General features: G+C 43.4%; 1 protein-coding gene across 1 annotated transcript in view; it reads left to right on the plus strand.

The window, feature by feature from the left end:
• The window catches only part of LOC124795904 (hemicentin-1-like), a 1325431-nt gene extending 1307219 nt beyond the window's left edge, over positions 1–18212 (plus strand). Inside the window, exon 9 of the mRNA XM_047259983.1 lies at positions 18045–18212. Coding sequence (XP_047115939.1) covers positions 18045–18212 — 168 coding nt within the window. The remainder of the gene's footprint in view (positions 1–18044) is intronic.
• The last annotated feature ends 1871 nt before the right edge of the window (positions 18213–20083 follow it).

The raw sequence follows: 20083 nt of genomic DNA on the forward strand, positions 1-20083 counted from the left end.
ATAATTATTCAACAGAAAATTGATTCCATGTATGTCACCTAAACAGCAAGTGACTAACCATAAAGCTTTACCAATAGCTTAAAACATTGAAGTTTTAAAACCATTCTAGTTCAATGGCAGAAATATTAAAAGCATTTACTACTATAAAACAAATGAGACTAACTGATGGCTCAGCGTACAGAACTGTTTTATAGACCTTCGCTGTTTGTAAATAATTGTAATGCCTTATAACCACTTGCAAGAGAAAGCATACAAGGTGACGGATGCTTTTTCTTTAAAAGGCAACACAATAACTTTTGAAAACCTTAAAACATGGTATATAACAGGAGCTGGCACTGATGAAGTCTTAATCTTTAGCTATACTATTAGCACGCCGATGCGTCGAACACATCTGATTCTCACATTTATGAGCACAGCCGAGTAACCTCTCTAACGTACTTAGTTTAGTTTCAGAAACTCTTCCAGTCATCAACGGCCAACATGACGTCAAATGCTGCCAGCCAGGCACACACTGTGCTGACTAGAACTTCTTTCCCTCCAGTAAACGTGAACTGTAGATTAACTCGCTGAAAGTAGCAGTTGCAGAACTTGGCTACCACATCTTGCTGACTTGTGGCAACTCCAGTCAAAAGCGGCTCTGTTCCCTAAATCGCTTCAGCCAAATGCCGGGATGGTTCCTTTGAAAGGGCACGGCCGGCTTCCCTTCCCATTCTTCCCTAACCCGATGGGATCGATGACCTCGCTGTTCTGTCCCCTTGCTCCAAATCAATCAACCAATAGCGTCACTACGTAACATGCCGACATGCGAGCCCACTGCCGTAGCGCTAAACACACGGCGATACTCGGAATATCAGTATCAAGTCGCTGTGGCTTAGCTGTCTGGCTCCATGCCGGGCGAGACTGCAGTAGACAAAGCGGCCGCTGGCGACACAGAATCATAATATTTGACACAGAATCATAATATTCTTGTAGTGCCACCGCTACACTACTAGGCGGGCGCTGCCACGCATAATGACAGGCGATAACTTTGTAGATCTACCACAATGGAAACATTACCAAACTGGTTTAGATATATTTTTAATTACGCTAATAAAAGAACAAGGAACCACTTTCTCAGTCTGTTAGGTAATCGTTTGTTTCTAAAGTCACTGGTCATATAAACAGAACTCTTCGGAAAAATAATTTTACAATCGCAACAGAATAAAAAAGAACTTTTTCCAACGCACATGATTATCTTCGCACTGTGGGAGTCCATGAAGTGATAACGGCTGTGGCAAAGTGTATATGTGTGGCAGTGGAACGATAGAAGAATAACGTATTGATGAACATGAGCACACATTATTCTGACAACCTGTTAAAAACTGTGAGATGTGCTGGACAAGAGTCAATGAGGTTGCCGAAGGAACCGACAGGGATGTGGAACCATGACGACTTCAGTGTTGTGGGCAGCTGCGCTAGGTTTCTCGGTTGAGGATACAACGCGCGAACAACCTAATCGAGGTGTACCCACAGATTCTAGATTGTGTGAGCAGGGCAGTACAGTAAGGCCATCCTGTTGCTCTTGCCGGCCGCGGTGGCCGTGCGGTTCTAGGCCGTACAGTCTGGAACCGCGCAGCCGCTACGGACGCAGGTTCGAATCCTGCCTCGGGCATGGATGTGTGTGATGTCCTTAGGTTAGTTAGGTTTAAGTAGTTCTAAGTTATAGGGACTGATGACCTCAGAAGTTAAGTCCCATAGTGCTGAGAGCCATTTTTGCTCTTAGGACTACGCACGGTCACTGTAAGCTGTGGGACACGTTGCATTGTCCTGCTTGAAACGCCGCCATTTCGGGGAAAGGGAAACTCCCTGTGGGATGGAAATGGTCCCTAATGATAGATTCACACTTGTGTTGATCCATTGTGCCTTTCAGAATGACGATAACGTACCCCAGACCATATCGTTCCCTCCTCCGGTCTCGACCCATCCGACGATTGTCACATGGAGTTCGCTTCTACACGTTTCACGCCGTAGCCGTAGCAAAGAACGTGGTTCATCTGAAAACGCCACCTGTCGTCATTCAATGGACGTCCAGTTTTGGTAATGACGAGCAAGTTCCAGCCCTCGTCGCCGATGAACAGCAGTCAGCATGGGTGCATAAAACAGACGCCTGCTGCAGATTCCCATAACCAACTTTCTCTTAACGGTCGTTGAGGAGACAGTGGTAGTGCCCCTTGGTTCATCTGCGTGGTCTGTCGCTAAACAGTTACATGTCTAGTCGCCCGGACACTCTGCAGCTGTCGTTCACCCTTGTCTTCCATGGCCATTCGTGTACCATTGGAGCCGGTTTTGGTTAGCGCCATTTTTTCAAGCACAGTATACTTTAAACCACGACGGCTGGCGAACTGTTTGCACATTTAGACCCTTTAGGAATGCGCCCATCCTTGGCCCGGAGGCCAATTATCACACTGTTTTCGATGTCACATACAGCCCTCCGTTTCCACTTTACTTCAAGGACTGCACTATTTTCCACGTACTCCAGACTCGCTTTATTATATCCTTTATTGGTAATGCTACCACATGTCGTCTGTGAGGGATTATTGAATTTTCACGTAAAGCGAAGATAGTGGTCACATGAACGTCACTGGAACTTGTACTAGTTAAGGAAAATATACAGAATGAACGTCCAAGACGCGGTTGAGATTTACAAAAAGTAATATAAATTTAATAGAGAAGACCGAAACAGCGCGCCACCTTTGTGGTACTACAGTAACATTTTTATAGGCCCGCCCGGTTGGCCGTGCGGTCTAACGCACGGCTTTCCGGGCGGGAAGGAGCGCCTGGTCCCCGGCACGAATCCGCCCGGCGGCTTTATGTCGAGGTCCGGTGAACCGGCCAGTCTGTGAATGGTTTTTAGACGGTTTTCCATCTGCCTCGGCGAATGCGGGCTCGTTCCCGTTATTCCGCCTCAGTTACACTATGTCGGCGATTGCTGAGCAAACAAGTTCTCCACGTACGCGTACACCACCATTACGCTACCACGCAAACATAGGGGTTACCCTTGTCTGGTGTGAGACGTTCCCTGGGGGGGGCCACCGGGATCCGAACCGCACAATAACCCTGGGTTCGGTGTGGGGCGGCGGAGGGGTGAAGTGGACCACTGCGGCTGTGGCGGGGACGGAGCCTTCCGTCGTTTCTAGGTCCCCGGTTCACATACAATACAATATATACAACATTTTTATAAACATTCCTCCTTCTGCCTCTGCCACTTTTGCTATTCAGTGACTATGGCCCACCAGTAATAACCGGAATAATTTCAGTCAGTGTCGAGATTTCTTCTGAATACGTGCGAGGAATCTTCCGTCTCTAAGTGAACGCGAGACTGGTCTTGAACAGTGTTCACCTAACCGATGGAAGAAGATCTTGGGGAAGATCCTGGCAGAGGGGTCGAAACGACCACTGCATAAGAAGAAACTGAAGTGGAACATGATGCTTCCCAGCAACTCATAAGATATTACCTTCAATCGCTGAACAATGGCCTTGTATATCCAATAAACAGTCTATGAATTTCATTGTAAGTACTACTCTGAGACGAAGAAGTTGGCACGGGAGAGACAGTCTTGGCAGGCCCCATCAAACCAGACAGAACGCTGATAACGGAAAAAAAAGGAAGTAAGGAAAGTGCTAACGTTTCCCGTCGCTGTTAGCAAGTGCCTGGACGACCATTTCTGTAAGCTGCACTTCGCCCTTGGCAGGAGATTTAAAGCGGCCGTTGCTGAGTACAACTGTTTATCCGGCGCTTCGCTGCCGGCGAGTCGCGCAGCCGTCGAGTGCGCGGCGGCGCTTAATATCCGGAACACGGCCGGCGGCCGACGGTGATTGGTGGTGACACGGACATTTGTCAGCGGCGGGCCGGTGATTTCCCAGGACGCTGTCTCTGCTGCCGCCGCTGCTGGTGCTGCCGCTGTCCGCCGAAACCGCTTCCCGCGCCGAATATCTAAATTACACGCTGACACGAGGAGCCGCGTGCGTTTTGTCCTCGCGCGTCCATAAATTGCTCGGCAACCCACTGTAAATATCGCAAACTATCCGCGCGGCCGTTAATTCTTTAATTAGAACAAACGATCGGCCGAGTTGTCGAGCACCCAGCTGAACCTGGTCCTGCTCAGATTCCACACTGACGAGTGTTATCAGCAAAGCATCTTTCCGATAACCTGCGTCGAACTCGTACGGAAACTGAAGTATCTGATCGCATTACACCCGATTTTTCAGGGACATAAATTGTCACCAAGATACTGAAACGAAATGGCCACGAGTGCCTTAGTTTACGATCAGGAAGTATTCTTAATGCCACTGACAAACTTGGTGATTGGAAATTTCGTCGTAACGATGTTTGTAAGAGAAATTTTTTAAAACCATCTTTCTGTTAATAAATTATATGGAACGAAGTGATAAAATCATAAGTTTGGTGGAAGAATAACGATCAAACATACATATTTTCCCTATTACCTTCAGTGCGAAGCTTTGACAGTAGCGTCATCTTCACCATCACCGTGGTCATACCATAGCATTGGCGAGCTGAATAGCACCAATAGGCTGCGTTTTCTCGCTTGTTGCGGTAATGTTAGGTACAACAGATAAATGGCGAATACTTCTTAAGAGCAGGTTTCTCATGGTGAATGTTTCGACTGCACAGTATGTTCCTTCAGGAATCTTAAGCTTATGAAGTGGATGGGAAACGTGTTGCGTTGTCATGACTAATATATGTCGGAAAGCAGCCACGATTAAAAGTGTGTTTAAAAGAAATAAGAAGTATGACATAATAATTTACAGCCTCGTTTTTTCATACATAGAATGTTCTTTTTAGTGTTTAAAAACGGCTTCTGTCTTCATTGTTTGAAATTTTTGATTTAGCTTTAAAATATGGAGTAGTTTGGAAGTTTATTTCTCGTCTACCCGAATGGAGAAACTCAGTGAAAAGTTGCTTCATACAGGCCCTGTCTTGGTCTAATTACACAGACTAATGTCGTTTTATCTGCTGCAAAGAACTTTTAATGTTATAAATCGTACTTGCGTTTATGTTGAAGTTACGTAACGGTCATTGTAGAGGTACCACTATCGTCACCACCACAAATAATCGATAATAGCCAGCGATCGCTACGGTCGCAGGTTCGAATCCTGCCTCGGGTATGGATGTGTGTGATGTCCTTAGGTTAGTTAGGTTTAATTAGTTCTAAGTTCTAGGCGACTCATGACCTCAGAAGTTAAGTCGCATAGTGCTCAGAGCCATTTGAACCATTTGATGATAGCCAGCTACTGCCCGTTATTACTATATCGCTGCCGCAGTACTAGGTTCCAGGCAGGACAGTTCCGCTCCCACGGTCTCAGAGTCCCCTATTAAGGGCCAATTAAACGGTCACATTATTATGTCTCTTTGCTCGTCGTCAATCATGAGGCGTCTAAGAAACCTGCTTACTCGGATCGCTAGACAACATTAAAACAAACCGTATTAATGGGTTTTATTACAAAATGAAAAGAGACAATACTTACCTTTGCAGTGGCATAGATGTGTCGCAAGCAAGTGGCGACTTCAAAAATCCAAAATCGTTGCTATACAAGTGCCTAATCTTGAAGCTGCTATTCAACTGGGGCGTCGCCAGTCGGTCGCGGCGCTTACGTCCTCTTCACATAGCGGCAGCTGCTGTCACTTTGTCGTCCTGGAGAGAGTCGGTCAGCTAACTTCTCACAGGCTTGTCTGCTCTATCGTTCCCGACTTGACCTTAGGCTGTCCTCGGGATCCATGAATCTGAGAGGAAGAGATAAGGAAGTATCACTGTCCACATGACAATGGCGAATTTGATTATGATGACAGCGCTGCAATCCGTCTGGGCTTGATATGAGACACATCATGCGCCAAGTCGACGAAGGATCTCGCCTCGCGCCCACCGTCTGCTGCTGCTAAAAGCCCTGAAAAACGCAATATAATGGGGCGCAAAGTGATACTTGCGGTCTTCCTTCGGCTGCGGATGCTGAGGAGATGGGAGCAGGGGGAGGAGTGACCTATGGCGGCGGCCGTGAAACAATTCCGCCGGTGGTCGTCCATCTCGTGGATGCGAATAATAGGAGATGAGAAACAGTTGCAATGCTCGATCCCTGGCATGTGCGGTGAGAAGTTTCGCCATCTGCTGCTTGAAGGTTCTGACAAAACCTTCCGCTTCGCCGTTGGACTGTGGATGGATCGGTGCACTACTTAGATGTTGTATGCCATTGTGTTCATAGAATGTTTCACATTCATTTGACGTGAACTGATGGCCGTTGTCCGACCCTGTGACTTCAGGCAAACCTTCGAGGCCAAAAATAGACGACAACGCCTGAACTGTGCTACGTGACATTGTCGAGTTCTTTGGTACTCCACAGTCAACCAATGAGTGTTCCAAAAACGTGCCACAATGTCCTTGTGTACACATTGCCATGGTGATTACGACTTAGGCTGAGCAGAGCATTTTCGTGGTGGAGCGGACATTTTCCGCACTTGCGTGACACTGAGACGCATCTGTTCCATTTAGGTGTCCATACCCTGCCAAGTACAGTGTCGACGCTCCAACTGCTTCGTAGGAACAATCCCCAGTGTCCTTGGTGAAGTAACTACAACACTTCTTTTTGCAAAGCTTTTAGGATCAACACACGTGACTGTTCAGTGTTATTCTGAACAAGAATTACTCCTTGCCGTATAATGAGGCTATGCCCACCTGTGCTACAGAATTCTTTATGTTATGCAATGATTGAGGCCGAGATGTGCGAATGTATTTTAGCAGTGTAACAGAGGCAATCGTGTCCAATTGAAATTTCACATGTTTCAGCAAAGCTGCAAATGAACAATAAGTTTGTTGGACTGGCGGGGCGCTGAAGAAACTATTCATTTGGTCGTTTTACCAATGCCTGCAGCAGGCGTTGAATACACTGCGTTGATTACATGGGCCTTGTGACTAGATTTTTGTGAATGGGCATATTTCCAATGTTTGTTCCATTGCAAACATATGGATTGTACGTGACCTCTCTTGTCATAAGCATAACACTGTCTTGTTTGGATGGGCAGTCTTGGCGTGTGTGCTGTGAATAGCACCGAGGGCGTGACTTAATTCTGTTTGCCTTTTAGAGAACTGTTTATGATTCATAGCGCGCGTAGGGTGTTTCTGCCTAATAGGCCTATCACGAGCTTCGGACGACTCGACTCAATAAATTGGTGTTTGCTCAAATTTATCGACCGACACGACACCTAAATCGTACTGATCTAGTATTTTCACCACATGCTGCAATGATGGATCTGGTAGCTTCAAAATCTGTGCTCTGAGTCTGACATCAGTTATATTGTATACGATCAAATCACGCAACATAACATTAGAATATGAAGCACCACAAGCACATTTGAATTTGCTTTTCCTCGTCATACCCTGCAAATCTGTTACCCTACTGATAAGATTGTTCTGACCTTTTCTTGCAATGAAAGAATTGGTACCTAGCTGCCACCACATTCACTTGTTGGTGATAGTAGTTAGTTAGGGAATCTACAACCTGATAATAGGAAAGTTGACATGGAGTGGTGTTAGGGAACAATTTCTGAATGAGGCGAAAAACTGAACTTCCTATGATTGGCAGAGAGTAATGTAGTTTCACGGTACCTGCACGTTTTGAGCATTAATGTCGGATTCATACTGTTTCGACCATTTCAGCCATTCCTCTTCTTTTTCATTAACTAGGCGAAAAGGCGGTATGGTACTTGGAGCCACAGTAGTTGCTTGTGGCCCTGTATTTGTTTGTTTCTCCAGGAGCTGCTGTACCATGTTGAGTAGTGTTGAGATCTGCTGCATGTGAAAATTAAACATCTGCATTAAATGTGTTGCGTCTATTGATTGCAGGTGAGGCGCCTGAGCAGGGGGTGGGAGAGGTGGATTGCTCATTTTGGAATAGGCAAATGTGATAAACAGACAATGCAAGCAATAAAAGTAAGTACATAAGAAAGAAAATTTCTGCAACGCCCAACTGAAAAGATTTTCAAGATTTCCATATGCCCCTCAAATATACCAAGGGTTGTAAGTTTCTTTACATAAGGTACCATTTCTGGAAGCATATGATTCAATTAATCGGCAATATGTTTTCCAAAGCTGTCATGTTTTCCTACTGGCTTGTCGTCAGCCTTTTTCAGCCACTCAGCCACAAATTGTAGCACTTCCCTGTGTGAAGGAACTTCCTTCTTTTTACTACCGTTTGCTTCCAATCGATCGATCGGTCCCTGATGATGGAGATGGTGCGGATCTTCTAAATTCTTGATCTGACGACTGAGCTTCTCCATCTTTGTCACTGTCGGTCTGTGAGTTCACCGGAAATTGAAACATAAATAAATAAAAATGAAGTCATTACCAATTAATAGAGAAATTTGCATTTTTTCAGTCATCAGTCTTTTGAATGGGTTGATTCGACCCGCCACGAATTCCTCTCCTGTATCAACCTCTTCATACCAGAGTAGCACTTGCACCCTACCTCCTCAATTACTTGCTGGATGTATTCCAGTCTCTGTCTTCCTTTACAGCTTTTGCCCTCTACGGTTCCCTCTAGTACAGTGAAACTCACGCCCTGATGTCTTAATAGATGTTTTGCCATCCTGTCCCTTCCTCTAGTCGGTGACTCCACTTATTCCTTTCCTCTCCGATTCTGCGCATAACCTCCTCATCCCTTTCCTCATCAGTCCACTTAATTTTCAACATACGTTTGTAGCCCAACGTCTCAAATGCTTCCATTCTTTTCTGTTCCGGTTTTCCAACAGTCCGTGTTTCACTAATTCCCCTTGCTGTGCTGCAAACGTACATTCTAAGAAATTCCTTCCTCAAATTAAAGCCTATGTTAGATACTAAGAGACGTCTCTCGGCCATGAATGCCCTTTTTGCCAGTACTAGTCTGCTTTTGATGTCTTCCTTGCTCCGTCCGTCACGGGTTATTTTGCTGCCTTGGTAGCAAAATTCCATAACTTCAACTACTTTGTGACCATCAACCCTGATGTCAAGTGTCTCACTATTCTCATTTCTGCTATTTCTAATTACTTTCGCTTTTCTTCGATTTACTCTCAATCTGTATTCTGTACCAATCACACTGTCCATTCCATTCAGCTGATCATGTAATTCTGTTTCACTTTCACTCAGGATAGCAATGTCATCAGCAAATCTTATCATTGATATCCTTTCACCCCGCATTTTATTTCCATTCCTGAACACTTTTTTTAATTTTTATTTTATTTTCGTCACTGCTTCTTCGATGCAAAGATTGAACAGTAGGGACGAAAGACTACACCCCTGTTTTAAAACCTTTTTAATCCGAGAAGTTCGTTCTTGGCCGCCCACTCCCATTATTCCTCCTTACCTCTTGTACATATTGTATATTACCCGTCTCTCCTACAGCTTACCACTATTTCCCCTCAGAATTTTTAACATCTTGCGCGATTTTACACTGTCGAACGCTTTTTCCAAATCGACAGATCCTATAAAAATGTCTTGATTTTTCTTCGGTGTTGCCTCTATTATCAACCGCAAGGTCAGAATTGGCTCTCTGGTGACTTTTCCTTTTATAAAGCCAAACTGATCGTCATCTAACACATCCTCAATTTTTTTTTTTTTGCCATTCATCTGTACATTATTCTCGTCAGCAACTTGGATGCATGAGTTATTAAGCTGATTGTATGATACTTCTCGCTCTTCTTACTCCTTGCAGTCTTCGGAATTGTGTGGATGAAATTTTTCCGAAAGGCAGATGGTATATCGCTTGACTCATACGTTCTACACATCAATGTGAATTGTTGTTTTGTTGCCAATCCCCCAGTGATTTTACAAATTCTGATGGAATATTGTCCAACCCATCTTTCGTTTTTGTCTTAAGTCCTCCAAAGCTCTCTTAAATTCTGATTCCAATACTGGATTCCCTTTCTATTCTATATCGACTCCTGTTTCCTCTTGTATCGCATCAGACAAATCTTCCCCCTCACAACGGCCTTCAATGTATCCTTTCAACCTACCCGCTATCCCCTCTGCATTTAATAGGGGAATTCCCGTTACACTCTTAATGTTACCACCCTTGCTATTAAATTCACCGAACGGTTTCTTGATTTTCCTATACGCTGAGTCAGTCCTTCAGACAGTCACTTCTTTATCGATTTCTTCACACTTTCATGCAGCCATTTCGTCTTATCTTCTCAGCACTGCATACTTATTTCATTCCTAAGTGACTTGTTCTTCTGTATTCCTGAATTTGCCTTAAGATTTTTGCACTTTCTTCTTTCATCGATCAACAAAAGTGAAAATCTCATTCTGGAAACATCCCTCAGGCTGTGGCTAAGCCATGTCTCCGCAATATCCTTTCTTTCAGGAGTGCTAGTTCTGCAAGGTTCGCAGGAGAGCTACTGTAAAGTTTGGAAGGTAGGAGACGAGATACTGGCAGAAGCAAAGCTGTGAGACCGGGCGTGAGTCGTGCTTCGGTAGCTCAGATAGTAGAGCACTTGCCAGTGAAAGGCAAAGGTCCCGAGTTCGAGTCTCGGTCGGGGACACAGTTTTAATCTGCCAGGAAGTTACACATCCTCGTCTTGTGATTCTTGAACAGTGTATTCGCTATTACTAGCTCAAATTTATTACAGAGCTTAATTAGTCTTTCGCCTCTCTCATTCCTTGTCCCAAGCACATATTCCCAAGTAGCCTTTTCTTCTGCTTCTTCCACTAGAACTGCATTCTAGTCCCCCATGACAATTCGTTTTTCAGTTCCCTTTACGTACTGTATGACTCTTCCATATTCTTATATACTTTCTTTATCTTTTCGTCTTCAGCTTAAGACGTCGGCATGTATACCTGAACTATCGTTGTCGGTGTTGGTTTTCTGTCGATTCTGATGAGAACAATCACTAAACTGTTCAGAGTAACACACTCTCTGCCATATCTTCCTATTTATAACGGATCCTACTCCCGTTATACCATTTTCTGCTGCTGTTGATATTATCCTATACTCTTCTTACCATTTCACTTCACTGATCCCTACTACATCTAAACTGAACCTTTGCATTCCCCTTTCCAGATTTTGTAGCTTCCGTACCACGTTCAGGCTTCTGACATTCCACGCCCTGGCTCGCAGAACGTTATCCTTTCGTTGGTTATTCAGTCTTTTTCTCACGGTCATCCCTCCCAGAAATCCGAATGGGGGACTATTCCGGAATCTTTCGCCAATGGTGAGATCGTCACAACACTTTTTTGAGTTACTGGCCACATGACCTGTGGGTGCACATTACGTGTCTGGAATGAAGTGGTTTCCATTCACTTCTGAATCCTCAGGCCATTGATAAATGCTGATTCTTCCGCTTTTAGGGGCAGTTTTCCACCCTAAGGACAAGACAGTGCCCTGAACCTCTGTCCATTTCTCCGCCCTCTCTGACAAATCCGTTGGCAGACTGAAGATGACTTCTTATAGCGGAAATCTGCGGCCGGCAGTGCTGATTACCGATAAAAATTTAAACGGTGGCACGTTATCGAACCTGGGACCAATGACGTTTTCACTACTAATAAAAGACTCTACCGTTCTTTATTTTTTTACTTTCTTATCCCATTTTGGTCGTAAGTGTTCATGGCGTACATGCCATGACGCTAATTCATGTTTCTCGTTTATCCATTAACTCAGTTTTTTACTAAAGAGGGCAGCTAACCCTCTGACCGAACACGTCGAACTACCGTGCTGGCGATCCCTAAACCACGTGTGCATGGTATTGCGTAACTGTTTTCAATGTTTGTCTTTGCTTTAGCTTCCACGAAATGAATTCGTGTGGAGAAAAGTGGCTGAAGGTTTTCATCATAGATGGCAGTTTCCACATTGTCTAGGAGTTGTTATTGGCAAACATTTTGGCATTATTACACCTGCAGGAAGTGGATCACTGTTGTGGAATTACAAGAAGTTTCATAATATTATTCTCATGGCTGTTGTGGATTCGAATTAGGAACTTGTGTGATGGAGGAACAAATGAAGCCATATCACATGGGGGCGTAATTATCAAAACTAAGTTTCACGAACAATTAACTACCAGCAGCTTGCAGTAACCTCCTGACGGGAATCCAAAAGCTAGTGCTACCAAGCTTCGGTATGTATTCGTGCGGGGATTAATGCGAAACTTTTTAAACCATTTTATACGTAATAGTTGAACTACGATCGGATGGCCTTTAAGTAAAAAATACTAGGGCTAGAAAATGTGTCCAATATGCGTTTGGTATATTGTCAAATAGAATTAGAATTCCAATCTGCTATAAATTTGAAAGACATATAACGTGTGATTACCCTCGTCTTGACATGCTGTTGTATTCACATTTTCTTATTAACGCGATCTGACATTGACACATTAGACGCGATCTAGATGATATGAATTCAGATGAGATTATTGAAGTGCAATGGCTAGTAAATCTGCGAAATGACACCGGCAGTGGGAATGTTAGTAATGATTCCAAATGTCGTCCAAAAAAGATTGTGGAATATTTTGTAAATGAAGGATGAGTTGAATAACAGTATGAATCTGTACAAAAAACACATTTTCTTGTGGAGACAAACAATTTTCAAATAAAGTAGCAATGTGAAATAAAAATGTATCTGCACCTTTGCTTTCTTAAGTACTTACCGCTTCCTGGTATTCTTCCTCATGGTGCATAGTATTAACACTTGTTACAGTCGGCTTTTGTGGGTGAGCGAAAGGAGATCGTAATACCACAGGACGGTTTGTATATATCTCCAGTTCCTGCTCCATTTCTTTCACCGTATTCAGCCTTTTTAAATTCTTTGTTATAGGCTGATCTCAGGCTATCAGTTTTGGATTTTACCAGTATCTTTCTTACCTTTGTATCGTCTTCCTGGTATTTCTTTAATAGGAGACTGTAAGCGACTTCCCTACTGTTAGCATTGTGATAGCATGCGTCTTTTTTGTTCCACAGACACCGTAAAGTTTTATAAATATCAATGAACTCGATATCAAAATCGTTGCCCTTGGACATAATGAGAGTTGTTTACGTGCACTGTGTAAGGTTTTCAAGAGAAGTGACATGAGTAACACACTAGGGCATGATCCACTTGTTTGCACTTACGCATACTAAGAACTGAAATGAAGCAAATAGGTCCATCCGTCCTGTCAGTTCTCAGTCTCTGCTTCAGTGTTTAATGTTTACACTTAGGAGACACCGATAGTTTGACTGAAACTGAATCTAAACTGAGAATTGATATGGCAATAAAGAAGGCACTTTAGACGGCGCGCACTTAGGAAACGTTGTAGAGGCATCAGTGGGTTACAAGCGGCCCTTTGACCCATCGCTGCTAGATGCAGGACGGTATGGCGTGTGATCCCCAGCCAGCACCAGCCCATCGTCCTTAATGTGCTACTTGTCGAATTTAACTTGTGTCCTCTCAGTTCTAGGTATTTCCTAAAGTCGAGGATCTGTCAAGAGTCACAAATATTAGGTTGACGTAATTTGTTGTAACGAAAGATTATATTCAGTTCTCTGTTTGTCACTTTGTTGGTTAGGGTTTTGGCAAAGTCTCGAAGCTTGTAATACTGGTCGAGCTATTCTGGATCATTAGTGGCTGTCTGTTTACCTTCCTCGAATATGCTGGTTCTAGTTTGTTTGTCTAGGTCGTCGACGTAGCTGAACTTTACAGAATCAGTGGTGACTGTATTGCTGGTGTACAAGTTCAATGCAAGAGGGGCCAGAATCGGACCCTGTGCAAGACCATGATTTATAGAATTAGATGCACTTGTTATTTCTCCAACTTGAATTTTAAGAGAGCAGTTGTTAAGCACGTTTTCCAGTAGCACTGTGGTATTTGACCCTACAACGGTTTTAGTTCAAACTGAGTAACTGTATTTGTCACATATCGCTACAACGCATTTCAGTGGATTAGGCGCATCTGGAGATGGCAGCTACTTGCCGAAACCGGTAATGTGAAATTTAATGTAAATTTAAGTGATCGTGGCAAAGCTAATTGTTACAGAAACATTTATTAAAGTCACGTTCTTCCAGTTGCCAATATTTCAAATTGTAGTTCTTTTTTTAAGAATAAGATATTGTTCTGCTGGACGCCTGCTGCCAGTCCAGTGTTTACATCCGCCAATTCGAATCTGTGTCTTTTCATTATTCAGACTGCAACCTGGAACGTTTTTTAAGATCTCAGTTACAGCTATTAAGGAGAAAATAAGATAAGCGGTTTGCTGTGATGGAAGAAGAAAGTAATAGTAATCGGACCATCAAAGCGCACCTGTGTTGGTCCGATTACAACTTTAGTTACAGCAGTGTAGCTCAGCGTCTTATCTCCAAGTAAGAAAAAAAAAATACGGTTCACGGGCTGCGTATAGGACTTACATTGTGGCATTGATGATGGTATATACATGGAAAAGACTTCCTGACTGCGTGACGTGGGAGATGTACACTAATGTCCAAAATTAAGACAACAAACCGCTATTTCCCCGTTCTGTGTCTAATTCACGATATAATCGTACAAACTGTCAACAGATGTCCTTACGATCGTGTTCTGCATGGCACCTAGCATTTCGGTCAACGGGAAACCACGCCAACGATGACTTCAGCTCACCTATCAAACAGAGTAGTGTTTGCCAGGTGGTCCTACAGCCACAACGCTGTGTTTACTGCCACAGACAGTGCATTATAGCACACGGAAGGTACCGACCACACATTGCTGTGGAGAGCCACAGAATGAATGAAAGCTGGACTGTCGCAAACCCATGTGGTCCGATGGCTTAAAGTGAATCGTTTTATTGTTTTTCGGATGTGGCGACAGTTTATAGAGACCCAAAGTGTTTCAGGAAGACTGGGGCAGGGCCGAACACGTGTGACATCTGAAAGTGAGGACAGTTATTTTTTTTGTAAGGGCACGACGGTACCACCTTAGTGCTGGGCAGCAGTTGTCATCTGTCCTCGCAGTAAGCACTGTGTTGTATCGAGGCAAACGGTGTAAAGAAGGCTTCGACAGAGTGGTCTTTAATGTCGGAGATCTGCTGTCTATGTGCCTCTGGCGCGCTTTTACAGAAAGAAATGTTTAGAGTGGAGTCGACAACATGCTACTTGAACAGTCGAACAGTGATGTTCTTTTCACAGATGAGCCCCGATTTGGTCTGGAGAGTGGTTCTCGACGGACTCACCATTTCGAGACCCGAACATTGTAGCAAGAGACTGATATCGAGGAGCATTGATAATGGCGTAAGCATGGATTATATTGATCACTGGAACATCTCTTCATGAAATTTTGCGGGTGACCGGAAAGGCATAACTGCTATCATGTATCGTGACGTGTTCTTGGGATCTCATGTAAGTCGCTGCGAGGTTCTGTGCGTCCAGACTTCGTACAGATGGACGATAATGCTCGACGTCATAGGGCACAAGTGGTTGATGTTTTCTTGGTGACGGGAGATATTGCACGCATTGCCTAGTCTGTTCGCTCTCCCGATTTGAATCCCGTAGAGCATTTCTGGGATGCGGATTGCATCGCGTCAGCATCCACTAACCACTCTCCAAGACTTGCGAGCAGCTCCGCAGGAAGAATGTGCGTTATTGCCTCAACATGACACTTATGACGACATTCACAGCCTGCTCGGTCGTTGTCAGGCCTATGTTGCTGCCATAGGTGGTCACACACCATAGTGAGCAAATAAACCACTTCTCGGAATGTGTGTGCAAATCTGTAGGAAAAAACGAAGAACGTTCTCGTCTACTGTTATGCGTGTTGCAGTTGTTTACGTGCTGTATTGTTTCTACTTTTCTGTCACCTGGTTACATCGTTTTGTGGCAAAATAAACGCAACCTAGCAAAAATTAAGTTTGTTTCTTTAATTTTGGACATCAGTCGTATTTTTCAAAACTTGACTACATACTGTAATCTGCAGACTGCAGTTTGTTAAACTCTTAAGCAATATTATAAAACAGTAGTGTCTTCCTCGTAAATTACTTCACTTTAACATTAGTTCCTTAATAACGAACTCCTCCCACTTTACAGATTTTTGGCTCAGCCTCCTAACGACCGAATTTCGCAAATATTTTATTGCATACAGTATTTCATTCGCTTCACGGACGATGACTTCTGTTTGTAAGGTATTTCTGTTTTACTATTGCTGATAGCGACATAGTGTTACATCTTACATTACGTCACGTTATGGGATTAGTCACACAATAGCCGTTCATTTTTTAATATAAACTTACTCTAGTTTGAATATTTGACTTCTTGCACTTTAATGTGAGGAGGGCAGCTCCAGCGTTCAGCTCATGGTTTGGGAGCAAATTACTACAAATTTTATTTGAATTGCAGTAATCGGTCTCTTTCCAATCCAGTAGCTATCTGAAGAAGTTGACAAAACACTGAAAGACTTAAGTGAAAACAAGCCCCAGGAGTAGAGAATATTCCGTTAGAGCTACTGGTAGCCTTGGGAGAGCCAGCCACGACAAAACTCTTCCATCTGCTGAGCAAGATGTATGAAACAGGAAATATCCTCAGACTTCAGGAAGAATATAATAAATCCAATTCCGAAAAAACCATATGCTGACAGTTGTAAAAATTTGGGAACTATCAGTATAATAAGTCACGGCTGCAACATAGTAACGCGAATCGCTTACAAAAGAATGGAAAAACTGGTAGAAGCCGAGCTCGGGGAAGATCAGTTTCGATTACGGAAAAATGTAGGGACACGTGAGGCAGCACTGACGCTACGACTTACCATAAAAGATAGAGTAAAGAAAGGCAAACCTACGTTTATAGCATTTGTTAACTTAGAGGTGGCAGGGGTAAAATACAGTGAGCGAAAGGCTATATACAATTTGTAGAGAAACCATATGGCAGCTGTAAGAGTCGAGGGGCACGAAAGGGAGTGAGACAAGGCTGTAGCCTATCCGTGAGCTTATTAAATTTGTACATTGAGCATGCAATAAAGGAAACCAAAAAAAATTTTAGTAGGAATTAAGTTCAAGGAGAAGAAATAAAATCTTTTAGGTTTGCCGATGACATCGTAATTCTGTCAGAGACATGAAAGGACTGAGAGGAGCAGTTGAGACCGGTATGGTCATTTTCTTGAAAGGAGGATATGGGATGAACATAAACAAAAGCAGTACGAGGATAATGGAAAATAGTCGAATTAAACAGGTGATGCTGAGGGTATTATATTAGGATATGAGTCACTTAAAGAAGTAGATGACTTTTGTTATTTGGATAGGAAAATAACTAATGACCGCCGAACTAGAGAGAACATAAATTGTAGACTGGCAATGTCAGTGAATGCGTTTCTGAGGAAGAGAAATTTGTGGACATCGAGTATAGATTTAAGTGTCAGGAAGTCGTTTCTGAAAGTATACATATGGAGTGTAGCCATGTATGGAAACGAAACATGGACGATGAACAGTTTAGACAAGAAGAGAATAGAAGCATATTTTGAAATGTGGTGCTGCAGAAGAATGCTGAACATTGGATGGGTAGATCACGTAACTAATGAGGAGGTACGGAATAGAATTGGAGAGAAATTTGTCGTACAATCTGAATAGAGCAGACAAATATTTCCCACACCACAAACTGACTAGAAGAAGGGATCGGTTGGTAGGACACATTCTGAGACATCAAGGGATCACCACATTAGTAATGGAGGGAAGCGTGGGTGGCAAAAATCGTATAGGGAGACCAAGAGATGACTACAGTGACCAGATTCAGATAGATGTAGGTTACAGTAGTTACTTGGGGATGAAGAGTCTTGCACAGAATAGAGTAGCATGGAGAGCTGCATCAAACGAGTCTTACGACTGAAGACCACAACAACAATAACAGCTGTCTGATTCGACGAAATTCGTTACGTGATTACTTATTTCTAATCCAACTCTTTTTATGTATTTGTAGCCTAAATTCCTTTAGTCAGACTCACTGAAACTGGCGTAGAGAAAGAGTACAGTACATTTTGTTTTGCCTTACATGAGCCGCATTACGCTTTTCTCTTCACAAGTTTGGTAACGTGCCGTTTGCCCGCAGGACCGCCTGCTGCGCAACGACAGTTCGTTCAGCGTGGTGACGTCGCTGAGGACGCTGCTGCTGCTGGGGGTGACGCGCGCCTCCAACGGCGACTACTCGTGCGCCGCCGCCAACTCGGAGGGGGAGACGCGAAGCGCGCCGCTCAGGCTCAGGGTCCAGTGTGAGTAGCGTCCACTGCTGCTTGCTGGCTGGCTGGCTGCCTGCCTGCCTGACTGCAGGTACTCGCTGTTCACCACAGCGACGCACTCTCGCTCTTGCAGCTGTGTGATTAACAACACCCTTTGTTCACCTTGTCATTAATCAGTCAGATATTTCGATAGTCAGATACAGAATGGCAAAAAAACACACACAAAAAACATGGTATTCGACCATGTAATTAAAATTTTTATTGCACCAGTTTAGGTAGTACAGGATCAATGGGTTCTGCCAATTAAGACGATGAACATTATGAGTTACAAAAGTTGTAGGTGTTAAAGATGAACGTAAGACAGCAAGAACAAAAAGACATTGCTGTATAAAGCAAAAAATTCTACACAGTGCTCATGAAAAAATTATGGATGGCACGGCCTTTGGAATTAAGGTAGACAAAGACAAAAGACCTTTTTTTTACTTTGTGATAGATAGCGCTGTAATAGTCACAATCATATGGCTCACACTTTTAGACGAATAGTTGGTAACAGGTAGTTTTTTTTTAAATTAAATTACAGAATGTAGGTATGTTTGAACATTTTATTTCGGTTGTTCCGATGTGATACATGTTCCTTTGTGAACTTATCTTTTCTGAGAACGCATGCTGTTACAGTGTGATTACCCGTAAATACCACATTAATGCAATAAATGCTCAAAATGATGTCCGTCAACCTCAGTGCATTTGGCAATACGTGTAACGATATTCCTCTCAACAGCGAGTAGTTCGCCTTCCGTAATTTTCGCACATGCATTGACAATCCGCTGACGCATGTTGTCTGGCGTTTTCGGTGAATCACAATAGCAAATATCCTTCAACTTTCTCCACAGAAAGAAATCCGGGGACGTCAGATCCGGTGAACGTGCTTTGACGACCAATCCACCTGTCATGAAATATGCTATACAATACCCCTTCAACCGCACGCGAGCTATGTGCCGGACATCCATCATTTTAGAAGTACATCGCCATTCTGTCATGCAGCGAAACATCTTGTAGTAACATCGGTAGAACATTATGTAGGAAATCAGCATACATCGCATCATTTATACTGCCATCGATGAAATGGGGGCCAATTATCCTTCCCCCCATAATGCCGCACCATACATTAACCCACCAGGGTCGCTGATGTTCCACTTGTCACAGCCATCGTGGATTTTCCGTTGTCCAATAGTGCATATTATGCTGATTAACGTTACTGCTGTTGGTGAATGACGCTTCGTCGCTAAATAGAACGCGTACAAAAAATCTGTCATCGTCCCGTAATTTCTCTTGCGCCCAGTGGCAGAACTTTACACGACGTTCAAAGTCGTCGCCATGCAATTCCTGGTGCATAGAAATATGGTACGGTTGTAATCGATGTTGATGAAGCAATCTCAACACCAACGTTTTAGATTCCCGATCATCGCGCAATTTGTCTGCTACTGATGTGCGGATTAGCCGCGACAGGTAAACGCACTAGAGAGGTAATTCTGACGTTGCGGTTGATAATGAAAGCAAGACTAAAGAAAAATCAAGACACGTTCATAGGGTTTGTCGACCTGGAAAAATCCTTCGACAACGTAAAATGGTGCAAGATGTTAGAAATTTTGAGAAAAATAGGGGTAATCTATAGGGAGAGACGGGTAATATACAAAATGTACAAGAGCCAAGAGGGAAAAATAAGAGTTTACGACCAAGAACGAAGTGCTCGGATTAAAAAGTGTGTAAGACTGGGATGTAGTCTTTCCACCGTACTGTTCAATCTGTACTTCGAAGAACCAAAGATGGAAATAACAGAAAGGTCCAAGAGCAGAATTAAAATCCAAAGTGAAAGTACATCAGTGATATGATTCGCTGATGACATTGCTATCCT

The sequence above is a fragment of the Schistocerca piceifrons genome, chromosome 4 (assembly GCF_021461385.2).
Source record: "Schistocerca piceifrons isolate TAMUIC-IGC-003096 chromosome 4, iqSchPice1.1, whole genome shotgun sequence".
Taxonomy (NCBI): Eukaryota; Metazoa; Arthropoda; class Insecta; order Orthoptera; family Acrididae; genus Schistocerca; species Schistocerca piceifrons.